Below are 12,780 nucleotides of genomic sequence, written 5' to 3' on the forward strand. Positions count from 1 at the left end.
ATTTATTCTCTGATGTAAATTTTAATTTTTTACTAAAAAAGAAGTCAACATAGTAATATTATGTTGATTCTTTTAGCCTATATTGATTGATAGTAATTACTTTTCTGGTTGTTTTGTTTTGTTTTGTCTAGTCTAGAAAAACAGACCTGGGTTTTAGTCAAATACGTCACTGTCTTTTAAAGGAAATCAAACCTTTAATGGAAGTCTAATGTATGAAGATACAGAAACTGCTTCCGTTGATTCAAAATGGGAACGACAAACGATGAGATGGTGCCTGTGGAGCAGACCTCCTCCTCCTCCTTCAATCCTCTGTGTTTTGAATGCGGCCAGCAGCACTGGACACGAGAAAACCACTTATACAATTACCAGGACGAAGTGGATGACGACCTGGTCTGCCACATTTGCCTTCAGCCTCTGCTGCAGCCACTAGACACCCCCTGTGGACATACCTTCTGCTGCAAGTGCCTCAGAAACTTCCTGCAAGAGAAGGATTTCTGTCCATTGGACCGGAAGAGACTCCACTTTAAGTTGTGTAAGAAGTCTAGCATTCTAGTTCATAAACTTCTGGACAAATTATTAGTTTTATGTCCGTTCTCTTCAGTGTGCCAAGATGTAGTGCAGCGCTGCGACCTGGAGGCACATCTTAAAAACAGGTGAGAGAGAGAGAGAGAAGCGACTCTAGGCTATAAAGAGGTGGCTCAAACAAATAAACCCGATACAAATGCCAAGGCATCAGTAAGTAAACAGACAAATCCCGCACAGGAGATACAACAAACAAGTTGCATGCAACCGTCATTTAATATTATTATTTATCAAAAACATGCATGTAAAAACTACAGTCAGGAAGTACCGTTTTACACTTATCAATATGAGGTTGTTATAGTCACATGGTAGCAGGATATAATGATAGACTCTTTTTGCAAGGCAGTTTCTCAGTTTGTTTCAAAAACTGTAAATGTCAGTATCCTCTTATCTAGCTTATTATCCTAAGGAAATAGTCCAATAGAAGGGAAAATTGTATATAAAGATGTTTGCTGCAACATTGTGCAGAGTTCAGTGAACTGGGGTCAATCTGACTACTTAACAGTAGGGGAAGGGTTAAAAATACAATAGTACATCAGTGCATCGGGATATCATGCAGCTGCTAAAAATTATAATATTGTTGCAACATGGAAATGGGTACAGGCACACCTCAGAGATGTTGCAGGTTCGGTTCCAGACCACCGCAGTAAAGTGAATATCAAATAGCGCAGTACAGCAGGTCACACGAATTTTTTGGTTTCCCGGTGCATATGAAAGTTCTGTTTACGCTGTACTGTAGTCTAGTAAGGGTGCGATAGCATTAGGTCTAAAAATTTACATATCTTGATTGAAAAATACTTTATTGCTTGGAAATGCTAACCATCATCTGATGACACACAGGGTTGCCACAAACCTTCAATTTGTAAAAAATGCAGTCTGTGAAGGGCAGTAAAGGGAAGTGCAATAAAATGAGGTCTGCCTGTATCTGTGATTTTATTCGCTAAGATCTTGTAAAATTCTGTGTTCAAGAACTTGACTGAACAAGAACTAGGGGTTGGAAACTTTAAAACATTTAGTGGGGATTTTTATTCTACTGACAAAAGCTCTTTAAAAGGTTAAGTAATCTATTTGGCTGATTGTTTAGTGAGTTTTATCGTTTGACTTTGATAAAAGACTTGATCTTTAAAATTGTTTCTACCCTTAAGAAGGGTTAAAATTCATCTCTTTTGGAGATAGAATCACATAAAATGACCAAAATAAATGTGTTGATTTCTAAATTTTATAGGTCAGCCACTTGTGCAGTGTAAATCTGCAGTAATCTTGATTGCTGTGAAAAACAATGCTTAGCACAATATATTGGACTTAGAAATAATAGTATAAGTCTGGTATAGAACAGCTTGTCATTATACGCACACATGAAATCATGAATTGAATCTAATCTTATCCCCTCACTTTACGAATCAGGAAACTGAGTCACAAAGATTTGGAGATAGGTAATGGCACGGTTAGACTTAAACGTCAGTATTTCTGCTTACCGTTCTAACATACCATGCTGACCTTACCCAGGGTGAATCATGTTCTCTGCTGTTATGTGGTAGTAAAAGTTTCATATACACGCGAGTATACGTGTTCATTCTGTTCCTAAATATCAGTGTTATAAAGTGAGTGTACTCATTAGAAATCATTTAGATTTATGAGATAGAATGAGATGTTATTAAAATGTCAGAAACGTGAAGATTTATAGAGAAATTGCTTAAACTTAAGCTGCACTGTCTAAAAATAAGAGCTAAGAAAAAAGAGTAGGATAGATGTATAGACTTTTGAAAATGCAAGAGTCTTAAGTTTTTGTGTGTCTTTGGTCAGCAGCAGGCATAGAATCTGAACACGATAACAGAGACTTCCTGGAGATTGACACCAAACTCCTGAATCTACTATCTGGGTCAGGCCTAGTTGTGGCTGAGGTTGAAGAAGATTTTAGGCTCTTCCTATTTCTTTCAGTAGAACTAGTCTTTTTCAGAGATAAGTTTCTTTTGTGACTCTTTTATGAACATCGGTTTTGGGGTATTATAGGAAGTGAACAAAGTCTCAATTCAGTTAAGTATTTTGATAGCAGTGAGATAAAAATTACACAATTATTTTAGGAATATTTACTTAACTAAAATACATATAAGAACTTAATATGTAGTCGAAGTATCAGTAGTATTTTCTATCAAGCTGTTTGTGTTGATGATATAAAAACTTGGGAATTGCAGCCTATCCCTTCATTTATAGTTTGATAAAAGCTAAGCAATTATGTCCAGTTGAAAGTTCTATTTTCCAAGTGTGCTTATTAATATTTGAGCTACTAATTTAATCATTTCCAAAGTGTCTTAGGCCTGTGTTGTGAAAGATACATTGAAAAAGGTGAATGATTTGAAAAGGTGAGGTGACTTGCTTGATGTAAGCAGCTAAGAGTGACTATTGATTATAAAGATTAGAAAGTTGACACTCATCTAATGTTTGTTCAATTTAATTGTTAATGTATGTTCTGGTTATCTGTTGCTGAGAAACCAACCACTCCAAATACAGTGACATAAAACAGTGAGCGCTTGATTCTGCTCACGGATTCTGTGAGTCAGGGATTCAGACAGGGCACAGCAGGGCTGGCTCATCTCTGTTCTGTCCAATCTGGGCCACAGCTGGCAAGAACGAAAGCCCAGGACTGCAGCAATTGCAACTGAAGAATTTACTTCCAAGACGGCAGCTTCGTTCACATGTCTGGCACCTTGATGGAGGTCCACTAGAGGCATGGGCTCAGCCAGGACTTGTCCACGGGAGAGCCTATGGGTGGCCTCTCCAGCACAGTGGCCTCAGGGTATTTTAAGTTCTTACATGGGTTCCAGTAAATAAGGCAAGAAGCTGCATGGCCTTGTATGCTCTAGCCTTCAAGTCACATAGCATCCCTTATGCTGTAGTCACATAACTGCCCAGATTCAAGGGGAGGGGAACTAAGCTTTACTTTGTGGGAAGAGGACAAAAATTTGTAGCCAGGTAAAAGCAACACAAACTAGCAATAAGAATGATGTCATGAGACACAGAATTACGATTATTTTAATTATTAGTAGAAATACAGCATTAGGAATAGTTTGTTAAATCTGGTAATTTTGAGTTTAAATTACCTTCCCTATCTGAACTTAAGAAATCTGCTTCAGTATGAGAACAGCTGACGTTTTCTCCTATGGCTAAAAGTAAAACATTTATGAAAGATGACTGTGTTTTAAAATAAAATGACTAGTTATTAACTGATTATATGTTAGGAAAACAATGAAGAATTTTAAAAGATGTGGGAAAGTGCTCATCTTTGAAAGGAGAACTAAAGCCCTTAAGAAATATTCTATATATTGTATGACTCCTGGAACATTGTAGTAATTGCTTTCAGAAATTTTGCCAAGCAGCATCAACTATAAAGCATTCCTCCTCCCTCTCTACCCCTCATCCCTGCCTCATCCTCAGCAATCTAACATCTTACGCTAATTGTAAGTGATAATTTTGGGTTATTTTTTTTTGGCGTTGTTGTTAAATTGAGCATTTGTGCCCTGGTTTATGGCAAAATTCAGAACCATTTTTCTTTTCCTCTTAAAACTTAGAGTTTAACAGTATTCTAAAAAGTTTGTACAATATAGAGAAAACCTTTAAAGAAGTCTTTTTCTATGCTGAGAGCTTTTCTAGTTCATCAAATGGTTTTGAAGCCTTTAAGGGTCAGGGTAGGCTGAGACAAGATTGCTCTTTCAAATTCACATTTTAACTTAGAGAGAAGTTTGTGTTTGACACATTCTCACCAGCATTTTTTTCTCCTATATAATGTAAAAAGCAGATATATATTTGTAAATCATGTATCCGGTAAGAGTCTAGTATCCAGAATATATGAAGAATTCCTACAACTCAACAAAAAGTCAAGTAATCCAATTTAGGTGGTCAAAGGATTTGGATAGATATTTCTCCAAAGAAGATATTTAAATGGCCCGTAAGCACATGAACAAATGCTTAACATCATTAGTCCATTTTTAAAATAGAGTGTTTGTCTTTTTGTAAGTTGTAAGCAGTCTATATATTCTGGCCCTTATTAAATATATGATTTGCAAATATTTTTTCTTGTTCTATCAGTTGTCTTTTCATTTTCCTGTGCCCTTTGAAGGACAAACAAATTTAATTTTTATGAAGTCCACTTTATCTATTTTTTTCTTTGCTTGTGCTTTTGGTGTCATAGCTAAAAAACCACTGCCTAATCCAAGGTCATGAAGCTTTACATCTATGTTTCCTTCTAAGACCTTTATGCTTTTACCTCTTACATTTGGGTCTTTGATCCATTTTGAATTAATTGTTATTGGAGAACATGTGTACAATTTAATACTTTAAATTTTATTGAGGCTTTAAAAAATATTAATTAATTAATTAATGATTTTGGCCATGCCGAGCGGAATGCGGGTTCTTAGTTCCCAGACCAGGGATGGAACCCGGGCCCCCTGCAGTGGAAGCACAGAGTCCTAACCACTGGACCACCAGGGAAGTCACTACTGAGGCTTTTTTTTAATGGCCTAGCACACAGTCTATCTTGGAAAATACTCCATTTTGTACACAAGAAGAATGCGTGTTCTGCTATTGATGGGTGGAATGTTCTATAGATTTCTGTTAGGTCTAGTTGATTTATAATATTGTTAAAAGTCTCTTTTCTTGTCCTTATGTCTAGTTGTTCTATCCGTTATTGAAAGTGGGATATTGAAGGCTTAGACTATTAGTTTTGAATTGTCTATTCTTCCTCTAATTCTGTCATTTTTAGCTTCATGTACTTTGAGGGCCTGCTGTTAATTGTGTTTATGTTTATAATTGTTATAGTTTTGTGGTAAATCAAACCTTTTCGTTATGGTAGAATGTTCTTTGTCCCTAGAAACAATTTTTGTCTTCAAGTCTATTTGTCTGAAATTAGTATACCCATTCAGCTCTCTTTATGTTAATGTTTGCATAGTATATCTTTTTCCTCTCCTTTTAATTTTGACCTATTGGTGTCTTTGAAATGTGTCTCTTGTAGACAGCATATAGTTGGATCCTGTTTGTCTTTTTCATCCATTCTGCCAATCACTGGCTTTTGACTGGAGTGTTTAATTCATTTATATTTGATGTAATTACTGATAAGGTAGAATTTATGTCTGCCATTTTGTTATTTGTTTCCATATGTCATTTCTTTTTTGTTTCTCTAAAGGTTAATCCATTTCTTCCCTTTTTTTCTTTTTTTGTTAAATAGATATTTTCAAGTATGCCATTTTAATTCCTTTGTCATTTCTGTTCATATCTATTTTTTGAATTATTTTCTTAGTAGTTGCCTTGGGGATTGCAAGTAACATATTAATTTTCAACAGTCTAGTTCAGATTAATACTGACTTGATTTCACCAGTACACACAAAATTAGCTCATATATACCTTCATTCCTTTCCACATCCTTTGTGCTGTTATTGTTATACAAATTACATCTTTACACATTACATGCCCATCTAAACAGAATTATAATGATTGCTTTTTGCGCAGGGTTGTCTTTTAAACAAAATAGGACCAAAAAGCAGTTATAAACCAAAAAGCACTTTAATGCTGTCTTATATTTATCTATGTAGTTACCTTTACCAGTGGTCTTTATTTCTTTATGTGGATTTGAGTTACTGTCTAAGGTCCTTTCATGTCAGCCTACAGGATTTCTTTTAGTATTTCTTATAGGGCAAGTCTGCTAGCAACAGACTCTTTGTTTTCATGTATCTGGGAATGTCTTAATTTCTCCTGTTTTTGAAGGATAGTTTTGCTAGATAGAGACCTCTTGGTTGACAGTCTTTTTTCAGCACTCTGAGTATATGCTGTCCACAGCCTCCTGTTCTCCATAGCTTCTGAAGAGAAGTCAGGCGGCAGTCTTGCTGAGGGTCACTTCTTTGTGATGAGGTACTTCACTCTTGCTGTTTTCAGCATTCATCAAACTTGAAAAGATTTTGGTCAGTATGGCTTCAAATATTCTTTCTGCCCTAATGTCTCTGTCTCCTTATGGGACTCCCATTCTGCGTATGTTAATACTCTTGATGGTGTCTCACAGGACCTAGAGGCTTTATCCTTTCTGTTCATTCTTTTTCTTTCTATTCCTCAGACTGGATAATCTCAGTTGAGCTGCCTTTAAGTTCACTGATTCTTTCTTTTACCTGTTCAAATCTCCTGTGAATTCTTCTAGTGAATTCTTCATTTCATTTATTGTACTTATAATAAATGTACTTATTGTACTTATTTTTAAATCCAGAATGTTTATTTGGCTCTTTAATATAACGTATATTTCTTTATTGGTATTTTTATTTGGTGAGATATCATTCTCATATTTTCCTTTAGTTCTTTAGACATGGAGTCCTCTGTTCTTTGAACATATTTATAATACTCGATTTAAGTCATTGTCTCGTAAGGCCAATGTCTGGGCTTCCTCAGGGACAGTTTCTGTTAACTCCTTTTTTTCCCATGTATGGGCCATACTTACTTATTTCTTTGCATGTCTCTTAATTTTGTATTGAACACTGGACATTTTAAATAATGTCGCAACTCTGGAAATCAGATTCTTCTTTCTCTTCAGGATTTGTTATTGCTGTTTGTTACTGTTTGTTCAGTGATTTTTCTAATCAGCTGATGATTGAACAGAGAATTTCTTAAATGCCTGTAACCAGTGAATCTCCCACTCTTCCCAAGGGGCTCTGTGCGCACGGTGGGCACACCTTCAGCACTCAGGCAGTCAGCAGCTCCTCCTTAGCCTTCGTTTCCTGCCTTCCCATAGCTTCCGTGTTAGCCAGGAGCGAGAGTTTAGGGCCTTCTCAGTTCTTTCTTGTGCATGCATGTAGCCCTAGACATTTCATTCCCTAGCTTTTCCTTTTAAACTTTTTGATTAGCCTTTTTGTCTACCTCAGGCAGCCACAGTCTTATACAATTGCCTTTTTTTTTTCCCCCCAACAAATGCCTTTGCACTGGGTGAGCCCCAGGTCAGGTCAGATAAAGACAGCCTTGCGAGTGAGGTCTTCCAGGGAACCAACAGGTCAGTTAATGACAGTTCTCTACAAATGGGGCTTTGCAGGTGCTCCAGTCTGCTCTTCCCGTGGCTGCCAGACTCCTGATTCCACTGTGATTGTGGGCCATGGCTATCCCAGGCTACTGGGGGAGGTGGGGATGGGAATAGGGCAAGTTCAAATGCTACAGAGCTCACTGGTCTACCAAGACTCAGCCATTTTTCTCAAATAAATGCACTCCGGATTGCTACAGAACCTTGGCTTATTTCCAGAGCTCAGAAATTTTTCTGACAATTTTTGCCAGTGTTCGCATTGCTTTGTGGAAGAGAGGCTTTTCAGATACCCTTAATCTAACATTTTCACTGATATCACTTAAGGTGATGTTTGCATATTGTAATCCGTAACTCTATTTATCATTTTTCTTGGTTCTAAGATGCTCACGCTCTTTGAGTTGCATTAAGTACCTGGCATTGTGTTGGCACTTGTGCCCCATTTGATTTTACCTCTACTATTACTGCTGCCACCACCACCACTAAGCCTAGTACTGCTACCAGTAATACAGTGTGCTCTGTTACACTGTGTGTTTCCTAATGTGAATCATCGTTATTCAGGGACTGATGCCACCATGCCATAAATCAAGCTAGTTCATATGTGATTTTCCTCCATAAGGAGAGCCAGAATAGTGGAATGAAATTATAACCTTCAGCAGGAAAGGAAAAGTCCCTCAGTTTGGCTGTAGCTGCTGCAAGAGCCTTTGGGCTTTATTTAGGAAAAATGTAAAGACACACCTGCATGTAGAGAAGCCTGCCTGGGGGGGCACAGCCCTCAGCCTGTGGCAGGTCACACTGCCTCCAGTGCCCTTGTTAAGGGCAGCCCGCTGTCTCAGGGCTCCACTTCCACCTGCATCGTCTGAGCCCATGCCTACCCTGATCTCATTCAGTGGTGCAGGCACTTCTTTTCTGCTGCTTTTAATCATGTGTAATAGCCTCCTAACTAGCCTCCTGCTACACTCAGTTACCTGCTGGAATGATCCCAGTTATATCCCCCTATGCCAATTGCGGTTTGTGTTGTTATTGTTAAATGCTCCATTTAAAAAGATGCACAGGTTTTTGTTGCTGTTTGTGATTTCCGTTTGTGTTTTCATGATCACCAAAGCCTTTCTCACTCTAACATTCTATGACTGTGTTTCTAGCTACAAGTTTGTGGAACAAATTCAGTTTATGTTTTCTTGAGGCCTAGGAAAAGAACCCCATAAGTTTAGTATGATCCAGTGTGAAGAGCAGGCACCTTTAAATCAGATCTGAGTTGGCTTGAATCTTGGCTCCATAACTTAATAGCTGTGTGATGCTGGCGTAGTGAGTTGTTCTAACTTTCCCATTTGTGAAATGGGGATGATAGAGCAGTTTTGAGGATTCAGTGAAGTACTGTACATAAAGTCTACACAGTGACTGGCCCTGATTAGACACCCAGCAAATTCTGGTTTCTTCCTTTCTCTTTCAGTTCCAAATGTTTACGAATTTGAGGGATGCTGGCTGTGGGCTGTCTGTGGTCAGGAGCTTTTCTCTGTCCAAGCCTGCTCTGATCTACTCATTCCCTATTCACCTTTTGTTTAAAAATTAGTTTTATTGACACATATTTTACCTACCATAAACTTCACCTATTTTTAAAGTATACAATTCAGTGGTTTTTAGTATATTCACAGAATTGTGTAACCATCATCACAATCTAATTTTTAGAACATTTCAACACCCCCAAAAGAAGCCCTGTACCCATTAGCAGCCATTCTCCATCCCCAGATGCCCCAGTGTTGAATGGTCTATCCCGGTCCTCTTTCCGCCTAAGCTCTGTAAGTTTTGGTGTGCAGTTTTGTGGAATGCATGTATTTTGTTAACAGAACTGCTTGTGTTACAGTCTGGGCTTTTGCCCTCATCACTGAAAGTGTTCTTTCTAAGGTCACCATGACCTTTTAATTTCCAAATCAAACCAGTGCTTTGGCCCTTATCTTATTTGCCCCCTTTATGGCATTTGCACAGTTGGCCGCTTTTTCTTTGTTGACACTGTTGTCTGGTTGTTCTATCTCAGTCTACTCAGCTGCTCCATCATGTTTAAACATGGGTGTTCCCGAAGGTTCCCTCTGTAACCTTCCTCTATTCCTGGGTAGGATTGTTCTTCCATATTTTTACATAGTATCATTTTTAATATCTTTAATTCCTGTTAACAATTTGCTGCCCTACTGGAAACTTAAGTATACCTGTTTCTTCACCTCTCTAACAATCTTAAGTTTTGCTTTTTAAATTCGTTTTTCCATGCTTAATAACTACATCTTAGCCTTTATGGTTATTTAGTTTGTAGGATTTTTTTAGTTGTTTGTTAGGCTAATTCCCAGGTGTTCACATTGTTTGTATTTCCTCTTCAATTCCTGTTCCTAGTCCTTTTATTCCATTAAAGACTAGCTATTGGCCGTGTAGATACTTGTGTATGATACATATTTTGAGAACTAAATCATTACCTGTCTTCTTAGTCAAAAGTATTTTTTCTGATTCAGTTTTTAGTGTCAATTTTTTGTTGAATAAAATATTTTAAAATGCATTTCTAATTAAATATGCTTACTTGACAAAAGTAATTTTTTCAGTGACATAATTTTCAACCATAGTTGCCAGGCCCTTGCAGAAACACTCCCTGGAAGAAAATAAGTGGACCCCCTTCTTAACAAGGTGAAGAGAAAGCATGTCCGGAGAGAGTGTTGAATAAAGAAATTTCATAATGATCCTTTTCAAGAACTTGAAATCCAGGAACTAAAATAAATCTTCAGTTCATGAGGGAAATTTTATTACTCTTATCATTAAGGAATAGCTTTCAATTTTAATTGAATTCTGTCCTTAATTTTGATTGAAATTTTAGATTTTTAAGAATACTGTTATTGAATGAAGGTCTGCAGCCCTAGCCACAAGACTGTCGCCCATCCTGCCCACCCTTTCCTAAACTTCTTACCCCAACAGGAGAGTAGGTGGGGTCTGAGAGTCGTGTCAGGGTCTAGGAGCGTGTGCCTGGCGCTCCTGTACAGATCCCCGGTTCTTCCACCCGCTCCTCAAACTGGGCAGTATTCGTCACTTTGTCCAGTCGGGGTGTCAGGTGGGAAAGAACAGGCACCTTGCAGCACTTCTAACATCTGTGTATAAAGACTTTCTTTAAATGTTTAAACAAACATATATCTGCCCCTTTTGTTGGCCTAAGTAAGTAAAAACAAGCAAGTTAACAGCCCTTATTTCTTGGTGCTTATGTAAGTTTCCCCAGTACTTAGAAATATGTTCTTCAAGTTTCATAGCATATCTGTAATTCCACAGTTGCAATTCTGTTTTTACAAACCAGGAGATATGTTTTCCTCTCCTCCCATGCCTGTCATAAATGTGAGCCTTTGCTGTGCCTTCCTGCAAGTGGTAAAGCTTCAGATGTATTTCCACCCACTAACAGGTGATGTGCAGTGTTGGGTGCGAGAGCAGAGAGGCGCCAGGGTACTCAGGGTCTAAGGCAGGACGCAGGGGGCTTGTGGAGGAAGGTGCTGGTTGCCACTCCTGTGGTCCAGCCATTTAACCTGTAAAAGGGGTTATGAAATCAGAGCCTCAGGATGATTCTCACAGTGCAGGGGGATCTGTACTGGTGTACCACACTGTGTATGTATTTCTGGTACTAATAGGTTCCTGAGTACATGTTTATGCAAATGCCTTGTTTTAAATTTGCTCCGTGGAGTGGTAAGAACTTCGTTTTAGTGGAAATGCTTGTGGGTACTTCTAGGTGCTTTTTGCATAGAAGCCATTGCCATTGTTTTGTTGTGGTACAAACTGTTAATCACTTTTTTTTCCTTTCAAATCATCTGGAAACCACCTGATGCTCTCTTTCTAGATGCCCTGGAGCTTCTCATCAGAGAGTTGCCCTGGAGAGACGGAAAACTAGTAAAACTCAGACGGAGATCGAGAATGAAAATGGAACCACGGTCATAGATCTTCCAGCTACTTTATCACCCGAAGCGGACTGTTCAGGGCCAACCCTGACATCGGTGTCCCTTCCCGCCTGGACGGAGGAGCCTGGCCTGGACAACCCCGTCTTCGAGGAGAGCCCCGCCGGGGACAGTACGTGTCCGCCGCCTGTGTTCCTCGCCTCTTCTCAAACCGGGCGTTGCCTTCCTCCCCACCGCTCCCTGCTGCTCTCCCAACATGCGTTTTCTTTCCTCTTTAAAAAATTAATTTTGAGATATAATCCACATAGCACATAACTCACCCTTTTAAGTGCACAAGTCTGACAGTTTGCAGTTTAGAAGCAGAGCTCGGAACTTACTCTGAGGAAGGTGACCCTTCCCTCCCTCTCCTGTTTAGTCCATGATTCACTGGTTGTTGACCTGCTTCTTACTGGGTGTTTGTGTGCAAACGCTTGTTGCTTCTTGACTAAGAAAACAACAACATCAAGAGCAACAAAAATAATACCGCAAATTAAGTGCTGCCTGTGTCACGCGTGTGCCAGACCCTTCCCATCCGTTAGCTGACTAAATGCCACTGACGGTGCTGTGAGGTGGTTTGTGACAGGAGAGGCCTGAATCTTGAGGGACGAATTGGTCAGCTTGTGCCGCCAGGGAAGGGCTGGGTGTATATCTGACCCCACGGCCACGCCTGTGACTATTGCTCTGCTCTGGTGGCCGCCACGAATCTGACTGTACAGCCACTAGGAGTGAACAGAAGGCCTGTAGTCATGGATCTTGGGCACGTCTTGATGGTTGGCCCTAGGTATTTATTTTTAAATATACTTTTCTTGAACAAATTCCAAATTTTACTACAAATTCAAGTTTTCCCTGCCCCAGCCCTAACCCTTTTCCAAGAGCCACCCCTTCTTAGAGCTTTTGTGACTCCTCTCTCACCCCGTGGTGATCACATGCCACAGAGTCGTCTTTATGCTGCTTTGCATTATTTACACGTGTTCCACCGACCAAACCTTCTCTCGTCAGTTAGGTCGAGGTGACGTTCTCTTAATATTGCTTCATCAGGTCACTGTGTCGCCCCTCGTGATCTGATACGTAGTGGCTATTTGTGATAATTCACTGATCACCTTTGGGAGAAGAAATGTTTAGATAATCTTAACAGATATTTTTTGTCATTCTGCTTTCCTTATCCAGCGGTATTGCATAGTTCTTTGCCATCTACTAATGTAAGATGACTTATTT

At 39.1% G+C, this 12,780-nt stretch overlaps 1 protein-coding gene across 7 annotated transcripts in view; it reads left to right on the top strand.

Moving 5' to 3' along the window:
• Positions 1-12,780, top strand: part of LNX2 (ligand of numb-protein X 2) — an 89,435-nt gene that overhangs the window by 42,469 nt on the left and 34,186 nt on the right. For all 7 annotated transcript variants that reach the window (XM_082435641.1, XM_082435638.1, XM_082435639.1 and 4 more), the window contains 2 exons: positions 132-653; positions 11,472-11,698. In XM_082435641.1, coding sequence (XP_082291767.1) covers positions 247-653; positions 11,472-11,698 — 634 coding nt within the window. In that variant the 5' untranslated portion in view covers positions 132-246. The remainder of the gene's footprint in view (positions 1-131; positions 654-11,471; positions 11,699-12,780) is intronic.

Source organism: Balaenoptera physalus, assembly GCF_965194825.1.
Source record: "Balaenoptera physalus genome assembly, chromosome: 18".
Taxonomy (NCBI): domain Eukaryota; kingdom Metazoa; phylum Chordata; class Mammalia; order Artiodactyla; family Balaenopteridae; genus Balaenoptera; species Balaenoptera physalus.